Source organism: Leopardus geoffroyi, chromosome C1 (genome assembly GCF_018350155.1).
Source record: "Leopardus geoffroyi isolate Oge1 chromosome C1, O.geoffroyi_Oge1_pat1.0, whole genome shotgun sequence".
Classification (NCBI taxonomy): domain Eukaryota; kingdom Metazoa; phylum Chordata; class Mammalia; order Carnivora; family Felidae; genus Leopardus; species Leopardus geoffroyi.
This window is the reverse complement of record NC_059328.1, coordinates 66,256,913-66,275,578: the sequence shown is the minus strand read 5'-3', so window position 1 is coordinate 66,275,578 and position 18,666 is coordinate 66,256,913. Positions and strand designations below refer to the sequence as shown.

At 36.2% G+C, this 18,666-nt stretch overlaps 1 protein-coding gene across 4 annotated transcripts in view; it reads left to right on the top strand.

Annotated features, from left to right (window-relative positions):
- The window catches only part of ADGRL4 (adhesion G protein-coupled receptor L4), a 110,388-nt gene that overhangs the window by 49,602 nt on the left and 42,120 nt on the right, over positions 1-18,666 (top strand). For all 4 annotated transcript variants that reach the window (XM_045477976.1, XM_045477974.1, XM_045477975.1 and 1 more), the window contains exons 3-7: positions 9,116-9,268; positions 16,225-16,374; positions 16,901-16,971; positions 17,975-18,154; positions 18,271-18,454. In XM_045477976.1, coding sequence (XP_045333932.1) covers positions 9,116-9,268; positions 16,225-16,374; positions 16,901-16,971; positions 17,975-18,154; positions 18,271-18,454 — 738 coding nt within the window. The remainder of the gene's footprint in view (positions 1-9,115; positions 9,269-16,224; positions 16,375-16,900; positions 16,972-17,974; positions 18,155-18,270; positions 18,455-18,666) is intronic.

Here is an 18,666-nt window from a genome sequence, read left to right as displayed (position 1 = left end):
ATAGTTATAGTCATTTTAGTGTTCAAATTTACGGAACAATACTGGAGATCCTGACCAGAGGGAAAATGTGTGTAAGAGTGATGCGCTCTTAAGGTTCTGTGGCTTTCACATTGTTAGAATCCATTTGAGTCCCGCCAATATCTCAAGTGCTTGGAAAAGAGAACAATATTTTTTCTTTTTTAATTATTTTTTTCCTGACTGAGATCAATGGATTAAAAAATGGAATAGAAACTAAAATCATGCTCAACTGCTAGAAAGCCAGTGTCTTATAAACCCAGTAAAACTTCATTATACAGAAAGTAATACAATTATGTGGTTTGTTGCCAAAAATGTGTCATTACCTGGATACTCCACAGCACTCTTGAGTTTGGAGAATTAGATGCCCATTAATTGTGCCGTGTTTGGAAGAACACTTTATGGGGCGCCCGTGTGGCTCAGTCCGTTGAGCGTCCGACTTCAGCTTAGGTCACCACCTCGCGGTTGGTGAGTTCGAGCCCCGCGTCGGGCTCTGTGCTGACAGCTCAGAGCCTGGAGCGTGCTTCAGATTCTGTGTCCCCCTCTCTCTCCACCCCACCCCTGCCTGTGCTCTGTCTCTCTCTGTCTTTCAAAAATGAATAAACATAAAAAATAAATCAATTTAAAAAATTTAAAAAAAAAAGAAGAACACTTTATGACAAAGTACCTGTCACTCTACACTGCAGAGATGTAAGGTAGAGCCAGGTAGTCTTCAGTATAAAAACTGTGTACAACAGATTTTCTTTCTAAACTGCATGATTTAGCCCATCAGGGTTTTAGTTTCATCAAACATAAAATAGAAATAATACCGATCATTGTGTTATTGTAACAATTAAATAAAATGAGCCATCCAGCAGGATGCATGAAAAATGTTTCCTCTCTTCTTTCAGATTATTAAGATATAAATCATGCTAATCTGATTTTTAATGTAAGCCCATGGTAACAAAATGAGTAGCTAACCACCAACCACAGGAACAAGTTGCCCAAAAATATGCTAAAAGAGGATTTTTCTGGCATATGCATCTGTGTATTATTTTAAACTCCTGTGTGGTTTTTGGGTAAGCTGGATTGAACCATGTGGAACCCCAAAGATTTTTCTGGCCAGCACTGGGAACAAATATAAATTAAAAGGCTTCCTTGGTCCGTGTCCTCTACTCTCACATCCTAACCTCTGGGCTGTATCACTCAGTTGGTAGGAAGATCAAACCCAAGTAAAAACATATAAGAAACAACAGCAACAACAAAAGGAAAAACAAGAGTGCAGGAAGGTGACAGCAACACTCATGACAACCATGGAGATCAAAGCAGGTTGAGTCAGGAGAGAGGGCCTACCCAAAGAGAAGTACAAAGACAGCAGGCTTGTTTCTTGCACTAGAGCTGAGTAAATGCCAGGCTCTTGATTCTGATGCATCCCCTGGAAGAGGAGGAAGCCTTGTGTTTTACCTGGCGATTAAACAATCTATGGCTATATAGTTGACTGCCAAACTGTTAATACTCCTTTCTAAATGTCCTAAAAGCACCTCAGTCTTTCCTTGTCCAAAAGCAAACTCTCTCCTTAGCCCCTAAGGAAGCTCCTCCTCTGCTTCCCCCTGTCCTGGTAAGTGGATCAGTTTATCAGTGAAATTCCTCCAATTTGGAACCTGGGAGTCATCCCTACTTCCTCTATCTCCAATTAACTCATGTCCTATTAGTCTCCAATCCTCACCAATGTTTTAAAAATTATTTTATTATGAAAAATCCAAACACACAAAAGTAAAAATAATAATAATAATATAAAGAACCACATGTAACCATTATCCAGCTGATACAATTTTTTTTTTAATTTTTAAGTTTATTCATTTATTGTGAGAGAGGGAAAGAAAGCATGAGCAGGAGAGGGGTGGAAGGAGAAAGAAAGACAGAATCCCAAGCCGGTTCCATGCTGTCAGTGCAGAGCTTGATATGGGATTCAATCTCATGAACTGCGGGATCGTGACCTAAGCCAAAACCAAGAGTCATACATTTAACCAACTGAGCCACTCAGGTGCCCCTAAGTTAGGTCTTCATGTCTTGTAGTGTTCTGTTGGGTCTACTTGGATCTTAGCTATTTTTCCTTATATTTCCAAAACTGTTTTGAAATTCAAATCTAATCCGATTTCTCTACTACATAAACCTGATGATGGCTATTTTCTTACTCACTGAATATAGTCCCAAATTCTTAGCAAGTGTTTTCTCAGTTCAGGCCATGCCTACCTGCACAGTTTCTTGCTCTTCATCTCTACCCTCATACCCAGTGTTCAACAATTTAGCTCTCCTATAAAGTATGCTGTTCCTGCAGGCCTCCAGACATTTTGGGAAGCTCTTTCCTTTGAAAGGATTATTGGGAGCTCCTTTCGTTTGAATTCTTTTTTTTTTTAAGTTTTGTTTTTTAGTTTTGAGAGAGAGAGAGAGAGAGAGAGAGACAGAGAATGAGTGGGGGAGGGGCAGAGAGAGAAAGGGACAGAGGATCGAAACAGGCTCTGTGCTGACAGCAGCGAGTCCAATGTGGGGCTCGAACTCATGTACCATGAGATCATGACCTGAGCTGAAGTCAGACCAACTGAGCCACCCAGGCACCCTAGTTTGTCTAAATTCTTATACTTCGTTGCCGTTTCCAGCATCCCCTCCTCTTCTAAACCTTCCCTACAAATAACCTTCACCCTTCTATCCTGAAAATTTGCCCAGGAAACCATTCCCCTGAGTTACCACTGCACTGCTAAATACCTCTCGTATTTGTTACACACACTACATTCTAATAATTTGGGCCTTTGTACATCTTCTCTCCAGTAGCCGTGGATCCTGTTAGGTAACAGGCTATGAGCACTCCTTTGTGCGTGGAGTGCTCAACTCAGTGTGTTAGACATGAACCACTGAAAATTTTGGCCGAAAAAATGTTACTATTTCTCCTTAACAGTTTTTATAACTTTTAAAAATTTTATTTCCCACTTAATGGTGTTACAATGAACTTTTCAAGTGATACTCTAATCTAAATATTTATTTTATTATGCCACACAAAGGATTCAGTATAGAGTTCCAGAGAGTGGGTAGCATAACTGGTAAGTTGATTTGAACAATGGAAATAAGAGCGCAGAAGAAGCAGCCTTCTATTTTCCTATATGATATCCACCCAAAGAAACTTTCTCCTTGAGAATTAATTATTATGAAGCTGGACACTGGAAAACTTAAGGCTATTTAAATACTTCACATTTGTATATTACTTCACAAAGATAATTTCTTGCCTATCTCCACTATCTTGGGGGAAGAGAGGAGGTTACTTCCAGATAAGTGCTATTTTACCAAACAAGATTTGACTGGGACCATTAGGGAATTAGTCCTTATTGTATATCCAGTCCAGAAGATTGGGCGAGAGATAACAAAATACTTTTATTTCCCAATTCTTGATAAGAAAGCTAAAAGGTCAAGTGCTCAAAACCACACAGTAGAGAAAGACACAAAACTCATTGTTAATCTCTTTTTTTCTGCCTATTCATAATGTCACCCAAGACTTAAAAATGTGTTGAGGTCCAATAACATATTGCCATGTTTAATTTACTTTTAGAAACATAATCAGTTGATATAGTGTCTCATTTTCTTGGACTCTTACCAATACCTCAGACCTAGTGAGTCCTTTTTCTCTGTATTTTTGCATATCATTTTTCAGCTATAGGCCACAAGGGATAAAATCTTCATCGTTCTCTATATTACCAATAACTGATCTGAGAGCACAATTTCTTTTAAAGTTAATATAAACTTCTCCCAGTATGCTGTAAAAGGAGTCAAATTTTGAGATAAAAATTGAAACTTTTATTTTAATAAGAACTCAATTATATGCTCCTGTGTTAACTTGCTTTAGAATGTGAACTCTGACAGCAGGGCACATATCCTGACTTTTTGATTAATTTTTACTTATTTCCCAGTATAGACCATATTCACATTTGGGAACTAGGAAACTCCATAAATATTTGAGTAACTAAATGATTGAATCAAACCTAGTGTTATGAGATATTTTTCTTTTACTTGATTTAGATGATTGTGTTCAATCTGTGAGCTACTCTCAGTTAATTTTAATAAACGAGGCTTTTTGTATGTGTACATAAACAAATGCTTGCTCTGTGAGCATATATGTACATATTGTCATTAGAGTTGTATAAGATATCTCTGTTTATGGAATAAATTAATAATTAAATACATACATGTTAATAAAGTATTAACTCTTCAGCCCACTTTATATAAAGCCATTCAAAATTTCTGACTTTACTGTCAGATTCTCAGCAATTTTTCTCAACTCCTCCAGCCTCCATATGCTTTAGCTAAGGGTTGACAAATGTCTAGCCAAATGCTACACATGAACTAAGTGTTTTAAATATGCTTTTTGAATTTTTAAAAATGTTAATCCTTTAGGTAAAGTATGTACTTCCCAGTATCACAAGCCATACCGCCTTCTGTTATCTGACACTTGGTGGAGTCACCTACCTGGCCTATAGAGTTTTGAGAGTTCAATCTTTGTTCTTATCTATCTCTGAGTTGTTGGCCTCTCAGGGGAGTTCAAAACTCTTCTCTTGCTGCTCTGTCCTATTTATACAAGAATAAATCAGGTATTATGCTGGGGGTTAGAGCTTTCAGTGAACAAGGGATTAGAGAGAGGTGTCTATTAAGGTAAGGTAGAAAGAGGCCTGATGCAAATACACACACACACACACACACACACACACACACACACACACACAAATCTAGGTGCAAGGCCTGGCCTAGCCCTGCTCTAGATATTAGAGACAATGTTCTTGCTTCTCGAAGGCTGACTGGTTTTTCTCTTGAACTGATTTTTTTTAAGCAGTTGAAATGGTAGTATGCCCATTGTAGAAATTTAGGGGTGTGCTCAGAGCAAAAGACACTCTAAAGTGCTTCCTTTGTTTTAGGAATAGGCCTCCCTTGGGCCTAGGAAAGGAGTCTAACACAGAGTCCTACAAGTCTTACCATGAAATAGATCTGAATTGTAGGACATGGTACTAGGCATTAAGATCTTATATTTGTTGAGCTTTGGACCTCATCATTAACAGTCAAGATCAGGTCTCAAATATTCAAAAGTCTGTTCACAGAGATCTTTTTTTTAAGGAAACTGTATATTTCCACATCATAAAATGAAATAACATCATCTTGTTGATATTTCAGCTAACTTAAATAACATGTAATTCCTAGGGGGGAAAATGTTAATATAATGGTACCGTGTAAAGCCATATACAAAACTAGATATTTTGCATCTGAATTATGTTTCAAATAAAAATGCCTCAAGGGATGAGTAGTTATCTTTGTGTAATGGAGTTACAAATGATTTTTCTTTTCTTTCTTTCTTCTCAGCGTTCTTCCAAAGAATTATAATGAGCAGCATTAAATTACTGAAATTTTTAAAAACTGAATTATGGGAAAACTGATTTCGAGAACTTAGAGATTCTCTTTTTGTAAATTATTTATTTATTTTTGAGAGACAGAGTCTGTGCGAGGTTGAGAGAGAGAGGCAGAGAGGGAAAGAGAGAGAATCTTAAGCAGGCTCCTCACTGTCAGGGCAGAGTCCAGTGCGGGGCTTAAACTCACAAACGGTGAGATCATGACCTGAACTGAAATAAAAAGTCAGATGCTCAACTGACTGAGCCACCCAGGTGCCCCCACAAATATCTTTATTGTTATAGATGGATAAGGATAAGTGATTTAAACTGGCTCCCACAGTTTGGAAGTTCCCTCTACACAGAGAAGGGATGACATTACATGCTAGTGGCCAAGTAGCTGTTAAGAATCTTAAGCAGAGTGCAAACAAATTTCTAGCAATTAAAATGGTAGGAGTATTATTTTTCAAATAATAAAGACATTAGCAGCCTGTATATACTGCTTAAAACATGCTAGGCTCTACTCTAAGCATTGTCTGAACATCAATTTCTTTAATCTTCTTGACAATCTTCTGAGTTAGTCACAATGTATTTTCCATTCTACAGTAATCTTTCTATCACAGTGATTAGCACATAATAAACACTCAATAAATGGGAGCTTGTTACCACTATGAACTCTTTTTATAATGTATTTAAGAAAGATGAGATCATTTCAACATTCAGAATGGTCCAGGCTTGAATCAGACTTTGCCACTTAGTGTTTGTGTGCCTTTGGGCAAGGTAATCCCACTTTTTATATTTCAGTTTTGTTTGTAAAATAGGAATAATGTCTGCATCATAAGGTTTATGTGAGGATTAAAAATGTGTGTCAGATAATGTATATGATGTGTTTAGTATGGTGCCCTGGTTCGTTGGGAGCCTTCAGTGAATGGCAGTAATGTTAGTCATACAACCCTGTTTTATAAGGTGTTCCCCTGGAGGCTCCTGGGTGCCTCAGTCAGTTAAGCTTCCAACTTCATTTCAGCTCAGGTCATGATGTCAGGGTTGTGAGATCAAGTCCCACCTCGGGCTCTGCACTGAGTGTGGAGCCTGCTTAGATTCTCTCTTTCTCTGTCTGTCTGCCTCTCTCTCCTTCTGCCTCTCTCCTCCACTCACACTATACTCTGTCTCTATAAAATAAAAAATAAATCATGAAAAAGGTGTTCTCCTGAAAACCACAAGGTAGGAAACTGCCCTGCAGTTAGGTGGGAGTTGAAAAGACATCAATGACATTATTTCCTTCTCTTTCTATAACATCTTTTAATAGTTCCATAATATGGGGGCACCTGGGTGCCTCAGCCGGTTAAGCGTCCAACTCTTGATCTTGGCTCAGATCAGTCTCAGGTTCATGGGTTTGAGTGATAGATGACTTTTACAGACATGACCCATGACTCTCTTATGCTCTGTTCAACCCTAGCTCCCTACCTGGATCAATACAGAAAGTTTGGAAGGCCTCTGGGGTGGTGGAGTCATTACATTACACAGAACACCCTGTGTCCCTGAACCATTGATTGTGGAAAAATTACCTGAACACTAACCGTGGTGTCTATCTAGAGCAGTCAATAATCTTTTTATTGTACTGAGCCATTACATGTTTGGATACATTTATAGCAGTTAGTCTATTATAATTAATATAATAATTCAAAATGACAAAGCATATAAATGGGATTTGCAAATCTTACCTGACCTGTCCATAGTAGTCATTTTTGAAAAAAGAGAGGAATTCATCTTTAGTTGTCTGCCATATGTTAACTTCTATACTTATATTCTTAATGTTTGAAAATGAGGAAGTGGAAATAAAATGTAAGTTAAAGATGAAATGCAGGGGCGCCTGGGTGGTTCATTCAGTTAAGCCTCCGATGCTTAATCTCAGCTCAGGTCATGATCTCACTGTTTGTGACTTTGAGCCCCATGTCCAGCTACACACTGGCAATGTGGAGCCTGCTGGGGATTCTCTCTTTCCCTCTCTCTCTGCCCCTCCGCTGCTTCTCTCTCTCTCTCTCTCTTTCTCTCTCTCTCTCTCTCTCTCTCAAAATAAATAAATAAACTTTAAAAAATAGAATTTGAATAAAGTTTCCATTTTCCTTCTGAAATCACTACCTCGATATCTTTCCATCTTGCAAAACAAACCCATAATTCATTTGATGAATTCTTATTATACATTTTGGCATTTTTAAATAATTCTCATAGAGGCAGCAGGATGCAACAGTTAAGAGAACAGGCTTTGGAACCAAACTACCTGGCTTTGCAACTAAATAGCTGTGTGATGTTGGCAAGTTACTTTTCTCTCTAGTCCTTATTTTCTTCAGCAGTTAGCATAACAATGGCAGCTACGTCCTAGAGCTTATGTAAGGATTCAGTGAATTCATATTTATAAAACAGTTGGAAAATTCTCCAACTCTTAGTCATCACTAGATGTCTGCAATAGCCTGTGTGTGAATTAAATGTTAAACAATTCATTCTTTAAAGAGAAATTAAATTTGGTTTGATAAAAACGGGGGGTAAAAATCAAAGGCATTTTTCCAACTTAGTTTTTACAATTCCCTCATGATTTCTCTCTGTGTTCCCCAATTAGGCTTCCCTGTACCTTCAGAAATGTTTCAATGACCTTCTGCTTGCATCTTTGCCCAACATTCTGCCTTCCTGTTAGTGACCTTCCTGCTCTCTACCCAATATTTATCTATCCTACATTCACTTCAAGCGTTTCCTCTGTTTTCACATAGCTTTCTCTTCTGTGTCTTCATGTCCACATTTCCCATATAATTTATTTTAAGGATACCAGTCACCGGATTAGGGTCCACCTAATTCAGTATAACCTCAACTTGATTACATCTGCAAATGCCCTGTTTATAAAGTCATAGTCAACAAGACACAGGGTTAAGACTTGAACATATCTTTTTGCAAGACATAATTCAACCTACAGCAAGATTTAGTGCCACCTGAAAATATTTTCTGTCTCCTCCAGCCCCTCATGATCACTATGGAAAAGCACATACTTTTGGTTTTATTTACTTGACAGATTGTATCATTTTGCTCTCTAATTTTTACAAAAGGCTTATGAACCTATATATTTTCTGATAAATTGTATTACAATATTTTAGTCAAAACCTTGGACCATGATATAATTTTTTTGTATTTGTGTACTCTTCTATAGGACAATAAAATGCACATAGTAATGCATAAAAATATTAATGAATAAGTGAAGAAACCTAGTAATGAGAAATTCTTCTAGGGAACAAGTAATAAAGATAAATGGCACATGATTAGAACATGTCAATTTGTAATCTCTGATTTTTTAACTTACGATATGCTTTTGACTAATTATAAAGAGAATTATAAATCTACAAATGAGTATATATGTATTGACATTATTATAATTAAATTTCATATAAAATCTGGAAAATGTCCCAGTATACATCCGATAACTATGTTCCGTGTTTCAGAAATAAGAGATTCTATTTTGCTTTGCAACAACAAAGAAGGCTTCCCACTGTAAATAAGAATAACAGAGGGTGGAATGTCGATCGGACCATTCATTTTTCCTAGAAATTGACATCGCGTTACCTTATACTGTTTAACAGTCACAATTCCCAAATCCTGGTAGGAAAAATTAGAAATCAATTTCAATTATATAAAAATAATGTTTTAAATTGATATGTCCACAGATGATAATGAGTGTGGAAATTTGACCCAGTCCTGTGGTGAAAATGCCAACTGCACTAACACAGAGGGAAGTTACTACTGTATGTGTGCACCTGGTTTCAGATCCAGCAGTAACCAGGACAGGTTTATCACAAATGATGGAACCCTCTGCATAGGTAAGTTTGACTACCTAACTTAAAATTGGTACCTCTCACTTATTGCTTATTACCTCCAGAGATTAAATAATATTTGAACCAAATTCTGCCAGTCTTTGAGCGTACCCTAGATGTGCAGTACTTTTAGAAATTTCATTAATTCTTTCAGTCTTCTAACACTGTTTAATCAGTTACTATGGAATATTTATCTAAGGATGTAAGAAAAAAAATCAGGGGAGAAAATCAAGCAGTTCATAAGAAAAAAAATCATGAAAGTATGAAATCTAGTGTGGTGGCAAACCACAGGATAAATATTTACACTTGAGAATAATATGTTAATTCAAGAAAACTACGATTTGCATGGCAAGATATTGATGCTTTTATAAATATGCACTCTGAGATGGGCTCTACATTTTCTCAGAAAATGTTCAGAAAGGCATTAGTTCTAAAAGACTTGTTCTAGGGGCGCCTGGGTGGCTCAGTCAGGTAAGCGTCCGAGTCTTGATTTCAGCTCAGGTCCCATGGTTGTCAGATTGGGCTCTATGCTGACAGTATGGAGCCGGCTTGGGATTCTCTCCCTTTCTCTGCCCCTCCTCTGCTCTCGCTTTCTGTCTCTCTCAAAATAAATAAATAAACATTTTTTAAAAATAAATAAATAAAAGAATTGTTCTACTGCTTTTAGTATTGTCAGCTGAAAGGTAGTTACACTTAAGATCTGCATTAAGTTTTTCTGAACACTAGAGTCCTATTTAGAAAATCATTTCAGGTTTACTAAAATGTTTTCTGGAATGATGATAATAATTTCAATTAAATCCCTAAGTGAAATATTATTCTGAGTCTGAAGAGAGTATCTAGAAGTTTTTTTAATGTCCTTCTGTTGTAATTTGGTCATGCATTTGATATATCAGATCCTATAGAATTTGGATTAAAGTCTGAGAAAAAAAAAGATTGTTTCGGAAATTCAAAAAGTTGAACAATTTTCAGGGGCAAATTCTCTGGGGCCAAAGACTTTGAACTTTGAAAGTAAGTTGTAAAAATCATCTTAATCACGGTTTATACAACACTGTCCAATTTACCAACAACTAGTATAATTAATTATGGTTGATACTAATCTGCAAAATGAATACATGAACTGAGACCCTGAGAGTGAAATCACATGGCCAAGAGACGATATTTTATTAGAACTCATGACTCTATATGCAACGTGGCCAAGGTAATGTGCTGCTTTCACTTTACACAGTTAGCTAAAAGAGAGATACCCAGGCTAATCTACATCACACTAAAGCTTTGCTTAGTTCCCTACTGAGATTCTCCTTAGTGAGCTAAGGAGAAGTCTAGCTATGTTCTTATTAACACATGAGAAGTTAGGAGACAGTGTTCAAAGAAACTTCATCAGTGAAATGTCTCCATCAAAGAAATTATCCTGTCTCATGTACCTGTGGTTCGTAACATTTACTCCGCTATATAAACAGAAAAGAGTTTGTTCTCCTCACTTGATCTCTAAGGTAAATGAGGGCTACTTCTGATTCACATGTTTAGGTAAAAGGAGGATTAGAGTCACAGTCTTGTATCCGGAAAGCTACAGGAGGCTAAAGCAGGTGACCATCTACATCTTATGCATTGATCTGAATCTTGCAAGTGCAGAGGATCAAGTTTTGCAAGGGTATAAAAGATTTAAAATATGAGACAATTGAACGATAACTTCACTTTTAGTGTTTGCAGCAAAAAATTTTATTGGAATATAGCTTTACAGTATATTCAGGATATAGTCTATGAAGCTCCCCAGAAAACTTGTAATACCTCACCATTTGATATTCTCAAACCTCTGCTCTTGTTGCTTGTCTTCTTAGAATGTTATGCATATGTGTGTTTTAGCTTTAGTAGTTAAGTTCTAATTACATAGCTCTGTAAGCTTTACTAGAAACGTTCCAGTTAGTGAAGAAATATAACTCACAACATCTTAATCACTTAATTTTAACTATGTTCTCCATTCCCTCTTGTCTCTGGAAGACATCTGTCTTTTCATCTGATCATTTTTACTTTTAATATGCTTCAATTCACAAAATGCTGTATTTCTCTGTCTGTTAGTGTTTCTTACAAGTAGAGAATTCCTATATTAGAAAAAAATTGAATCACAGACACAGAGAAAACACATACACACAAAGATGATTGAATGCCAACGTTTCATGGAGGTATAACATATTTGTAATTTATGACTCTTTCTCCCAACACTCATTTATTATTGAGATACTATAGAATGCCCCTAAGTTTTGGCTAATTCCCTTTTTAGCTATTTTAAGCAATCAGTAAACACAAGAACTATATTAAAACCCAGTACCCAATATTGAGTCCTTCAGTTTCTACCTGTTTCATTTGATGGATTATTCACTGAAAAACTCGTTCTCTGGAACATTGTTATTTCTCACCAATTTTGTTGTCCTTAAGGATTAAGCTTTTTTGAGAAGTAGAACAGTTGTATCTTTTTTTTTCTCTAGTCCTATAGTAATTTTCATTGTGCACTATGATAATCTTCAGGAGAATTTGAACAGAGAACTATAATTCTGTTTCCTTTTACATTAGTGTATCACCTTGTACTGTGTTGCCTCTGATTTGAAAGTTTACCCGATCCTTAAATTTGACATGTCTGGTAATTATAGTCATTAGGAATCTCTAAAAATAAATAATGAAAAACTCCAATTCAGGGCAAGAAAAGACCCAAGCAAAATTCTTTGCCTTTAGTCTATATTCAAATACTATTGGCCACAGATAAGATCATTTTGTTGCAAAAGGATTTGAGGCAGATTTAGCGTCCTGTGTATTTGCCTTCCCCTGTGATTACAGTAAAGCAGAATTTCAGATACCTAGCTTCCTCCCAAGAGACCTGGTTCCAGACTTGTATTTCACAAATGGGAAAAAAAGAGGCATCCAATAGGAAAGTGGTTCTCCCAAGGCCAAATGAGTAGAACCTAAAAGCTTCACATTTACTAAGTGCTTAAGACCAAGCGTTTACTGCTTGTAATTTTTTATGTCGCATTGCCTTGGGTATGCTGATAATTTCCGATTTTTTTATGGCTTTGGATAATATTAACATCCAGTTTTGTCTTCACAAATTACTTTCAGTAATTGAACATTTTATCTTTTCTTCGCAGTGTGTGAGTTAAACGTTAGACAAATCAGTTATTGATGAAAATTGTAAGAATCAAAACAATCATATGATCATGTTTTGAAAGAAGATTATGATAAAACACTGTTGGGTTGGCTCATTGTAGACATGAAAAACAAGCATAACCTCACTAATGAAAAAGTACCAAGTGAATTTTTTGATGTGCAAACCAAGCAAACGATTGTTATGATGTGCTTACGTTTGGCAAAATCACCTTATTAGTATTAAGCCCAGTGTTAGGTTGGTGGTGGAAAAAGTGGATCAGTTATTAAATATGGTATGCCAATTCTAGCCTGACTGAAATAATTCCAGAGTAGCAATTTAACTTTTATTAAGCTGAGGTGGGGGTTCTTTTCCTCTCTTACATCTCTGGGGAGTACCAAGACATGGCAGTCTAATGAGACACTCATTATCAATCTGTTTTCTCCAAACTTACATATTCACAGGGCTCCTGCTATTAAGAAAACATGCAGTCTGAATAGAATCGCTGGGCCTATTATATCTTGGGCACTAGTTCAAAACACCTTCATGTCCATTTCCTCATTTGTTTTAAAAAAGAACTCTTTTGAAGTAAAAGGTATTTTTTAGAGTATTACCCAAAGTCACAAAACTAATGAGTATTACAGCTAGAATTTGAGTTAAGATCCTCTGCAGGGCCTTTACCTGTAAGAAGGACACATAGTGATTTGATTAGATCTCAGCTAATGAGGCCCTGCAAGAGAATGCTAGAGAAGTTAGTGTAGGTCTTACTGCAAAATATCGCGTTCATTTTGGTAAACCAGTTGCATCTTATTTGGGCATGGCATACTCTTTCAATATCTGATGATTCTGTCTACATTACTCAGTTGCAAGGGGCGTAGAGGGATATCCTGACACTAGTAGAAGTTTTTTGACTAGTCTGGTACATAGCCAGTTGGCACACACTCCATTATTAGGTTAGATTCAATAAACTTTACTACCAAGGCACAGAGTGAGAAGGATATCAAATTCAGCCAACTGCACTTACACATTTGAGTAAATAAGTTATAAAAACAAAAAGTATAAGCAAGAAAAGTATAAATAATTTGGAAAACCGTCCTTTAATGGGATGATTAAGATTTTTAAAGGATTACTTTGGTAGGTTAATTAATATTCTTGTATAACATTTGGAGTCAGAATATGAAAATTTTCATAATGTTAATCTTGAATGCTGGTCTCCCAAGCTACTACCTCCTTATTATTTTTGATTGCTATTTTGTCACTTGGTGAACTTAGAGCTTGAAATACCCTACATGATCCAAGGCTGACATTCTGGGATGATAACTAGCAAAGTGAGTGGTGGTAGAAAGGCTTGAACTAGAGCGGAGACCCCAAGAAGCACCACAGGCATGGAGGATGCACAGGGAAAAACTGAAACACCGTCTGTTACGAACACCAACGTTATATATACCTGTGTCCAAAATGCACAAGAGAGGGTGGAAATTGAGTTTGCAAAGATTTCTGTGTTGCTTAGACACTGGGTTTGGGACAAAGTTGCCAAGAAGAGTTGCACCTTTAAATAATTTTAAAATTAAGAGAAATCAATACCTCATTTCCTGTTAGCCATATAAGTCATCTAAAAATATGAAACACGGGCATGGGGTGCCTGGGTGGCTCAGTCGGTTAAGTGTTTGACTTCAGCTCAGGTCATGATCTCATGGCTTGTGAGTCAGAGTCCCACTTCGGGCTCTGTGCTGACAGTTCAGAGCCTGGAGCTTGCTTCGGATTCATCTCCTTTTCTCTGTCTGCCCCTCCCCTGCTCACACTATCTCTCTGTCTCTCTCTCTGTCTCTCTGTCTCTCTTGAAAGTAAGTAAACATTAAAAAAATTAGAAACATAAAATAAAATAAAAATATATAACATGGGCATTCAGAGAACCTAAGTTTCTTATTCATGAAATAAATGATTCTATCTATGATATCACATGGGTCTGTCACATCTTCATTGGGGTGTTATCCTATTTGGATACAGTACATGCTACTTCTTCAGCCATGATCCAGAAAGAACTACTCTTTAGTTTTCTTATACATATGTTTTTCACTTCATTGATGTCATTAAAAATAACGCTACTCTGAACTTCCACCTGGCTTCTTTTCTTTACCCTAACCTGGAATCCTTTAGTGGATGGCTCACTAAATCTTAAGAGTCAACCTGCTTTTGCTCATCTCCTACTTTATTTTCTGTCTTTGTGTGTGTGTGTGTGTGTGTGTGTAGAGCGGCAGTCTTTAAACACACATACGCAGAAATGAGAGGAAGAGCTTGAGGGTACCAGGACGATATTCCTGTTTCTTTAAAGGTAGTATACTTGGATTCCTGGGTCATACAGATTATGAATATACAGACTTGACAGAAGAATTAGGAGTTTCTCATCCTTTTTTTTTTTTCAGGCCTGTGAGTTGTCTTAATTCTAAGACCATTGCCTTTCTGGCTAATGGAAGTTTCTTCAAGAACTGCCGGGAGGCTTACTGTCAGTTCCAGTTTTGGGTGGTTCAATTTTTAATGGTATCCTGTCCCTTCATTACATTTTGGAAGTGAGAAGTTAGGATCAGCTACTTTTAAGATAACTTAGCTAGATGGCTTTTTAAATTGGACTGTGATTACTACCCCCCCTTTTTTTATGACAAACAGTATTGTGGCACTCTATTAGTTTTTTTTTTAATCAAATTTTATACTTAAGATTACAGGCTTATTCATTAATCTAACACAGAGTATCTCTAAGATGTCAGAGCCAGGCTGAGAACTCAAAAATCTTTGCATTAGTTTAAGGTAATGATTTGGACTCTTCAGTTCCTTGGAAGCATTCCCTATTGGAACTCTGCCTACTGGCAGAGTATTTATACTGCATTTATAACTTCAAGACATATTTCACTGCAGTATGTAAAATTTTAAATTAAGAATATAAATTATGTGAGCTTAAAACCTAACATTTTTATTGTGACTTTGATATATGGCTACTGAAAATCTAAGACTTAATTCTGCACAATTTGTTACTTTATCTATGATGACTGTGTATTAAGAATCATAGTAAAATATAACTTGGACAAAATTAATAAATAAGTTGTGGTAAAATTTTAAAGAAGTCACATCACACATTCTGCTAATTTTTAGGATAACTTACTTGCAAACAAGAAGCTTTGGAAAGAAAGTGGGCTATTCTTTTTTATCCTCCAGATTACCCTAAAATGAGTTTAGCATAATACTAGGAAACAAAGAATTTTTGATGTATTTTAAAAATTGGTTCTTTATTAAATTAGGACAATGTTAAAATTGTCAACGATAGAAATTCATTTAATGGCTTTGGGGATGACTCATTCTTTTCAGAAAATAATTCAAGAGTTTGGTTGTTCCATGAAAGGCGGTTTTTAAATTTTTTTTTCAACGTTTATTTATTTTTGGGACAGAGAGAGACAGAGCATGAATGGGGGAGGGGCAGAGAGAGAGGGAGACACAGAATCGGAAACAGGCTCCAGGCTCTGAGCCATCAGCCCAGAGCCCGACGCGGGGCTCGAACTCAAGGACCGCGAGATCGTGACCTGGCTGAAGTCGGACGCTTAACCGACTGCGCCACCCAGGCGCCCCGAAAGGCGGTTTTTAATACACTTTCAAAATGGATTGGCCAAATCAGGGTTTAAAAAAATGATATGCGCTCTTTGCTCTGTCATTCTGCAAATGATGGGATTTTCATTGCATTCCTGTAAAATTTGATATGAGATCATTAACCATACCTAATATTGTATCAGCAAGGTAGCAACTGTGTAAGTACTAAATAAAAATTTAATTTTTTAAATATTTCCAGATATAGATGAGTGCAGTGGATCAGCTGCCTGTGGTGATCATGCGGTATGTGAAAACGTGGACGGTGGGTATAATTGCTCCTGCAAGGAAGGTTATCAGACATCCACAGGAAAATCTCAGTTCATGCCTAATGATGGCACTTACTGCCAAGGTAAATTATACGATAAAATTTTATGTATTATCGAAGAACTGTATAAAATATAATACTGCACAGTAGTGAAGTATACAAAGAACTGCATCTTCTAAGAAATATTCCAGTATTCCTTTATTGTCTATAAAATGAAATAAGAAAAGCTATTGCTTTATTTAATGGAAGAGGTACACCATATGTTTCATGTAGTTAACATACTTTGTTCTGTAGGGTGACTACAATCTTCCATTTTGCCATAAAATATTGTGTATTTTATTGAGTAAAAATAAAGAATAGATAGAAATAAATAAGGAAAAATAAATGAATGCAATGAAAATAAACACTGTATTTTATTATGAGTAAGATTCTTTAAATAATGAAAAGTAAATAAATGTTAATGAAAAAACAAAAAATGAAAACAAAACTCAAGTGTTAAGAATGTGTTTTTAATATTTAAATAAGGGAGCAAAGTTATTAGAATTAATATAGTCATCTTAGGAAAAAAGTATTTTTAAACATTTACTATATACTCTTTTTTTTTCTACAGAAAATGTGAGTGCAGACTGCCATCTAGATAATGCCTGTATTGCTGCAAATATTGATAAGATGTTAACAAAAGTAAGTAAACTAGTTGTATTAAGAATTTATTATATTTTGACATTTTGGTTCCAGTTAAAATCCTTCCTGCATCACATGTAAAAAAGATTAACAATCAGGGGCACCTGGGTGGCTCAGTCAGTTAAGCATCCAACTCTTGATTTCAGCTCAGGTCATGATCTCACAGTTCGTGAGATCAAATCCCGTATCAGGATCCATGCGGACAGTGTGAAGCCTGCTTGGGGCTCTCTCTGTCCCTCTCTCTCTTTCCCTTCCCTGCACTAGCACTCTCTATCGAATAAATAAACATTAAAAAAAAAGTAACAACCAGTTGATCTTCTTGTATTTACGTATAGAGATTTAAATAATTTGTTTGAGGCATAGAAAGGAGCAATTTGAAAATCCCCAAAGCATTGAAGACTTTTAGATATTTAACATATATTACTTTTTCACTATTAGTATACTGGAAATAAATTTTTAACATACAAAAAAGTTGATGAATAAAATAGTAAAAACACACTTTGACCCCAGGCCCATTCCCACATTCTGAGAAGACATAATGAATGCAACTAGGTTTTGTACTTCAAAGGAAATATTTCAAAGAGTAAATAAAGTAGGACATTCACAAAATTATTGTCATGTGATTGAAAGTGTGACTGTCAACATGATTAACAATCAACTAAAAGCAAATTTCCAATATATCACATTGCAAAGAATTTTCTTGGGTTGATTAAAATCTAATTCAAATTAAGTTATAATTTATCAGAACTTTTAAAAGCTAATGTTTAAAGGTTATTAATTCAAGCATGCAGTTTCTTTTCTAAAGTAATTTCTGTGCTTTTTATTTGGTCACCCTTTGTAAATAGTTTCAAATTTTAGTGCTGCATGTTATGGTTTAGGTGTAGTCTGATAACTTACTAATACATAGCACAAGAAAAATAAACTTAGAATAAATTTGACATTCTTGAAAAGCTCCAGTACTACTCTAATTTGGTTTCTTTTCTCTGGACTCATTTTTGTACAGATTAGACACATAAAAGAACCTGTGGCTCTGCTACAAGAAGTCTATAGAAATTCTGTGAAAGATCTTTCGCCAATGGATATAATTACATATATAGAAATATTAGCTGAATCATCCCCATTACTGGGTGACATGAATAGCACTAATTCAACCAAGGACACTCCTTCTAATTCAACTCTTACTGTAAGTATATTGAGCTTTCACTCAATATAACTGAGCTTTAAACTTTCCCTTACATCTGTGATTCATGTTAAGATTCCAACATTTTTTTAAAAGACACACTATTTTTTTTCTAACAGGAATTTGTAAAGACTGTGAATAATTTTGTTCAAAAGGACACGTTTATCGTTTGGGACAAGTTACCTACGAATCGTAGAAGAACTCATCTTACAAAACTGATGCATGCTACTGAACAGGCTACCTTAAGGATAGCTCAGAACTTCCAAAAGACCACTCAGTTTGATACTAATTCAAGTGATATAGGTAAGAAGCCAAGGTCAATTTCAAAACAATAGTGTTTCCCAAACAAGCCATTCTAAAAAGGGAATGTATTTAAAATACTGCTAATTGGGGGCGCCTGGGTGGCTCAGTCGGTTAAGCGGACGACTTTGGCTTAGGTCACGATCTCGCGGTCCGTGAGTTCGAGCCCCGCGTCGGGCTCTGGGCTGACAGCTCAGAGCCTGGAGCCTGTTTCA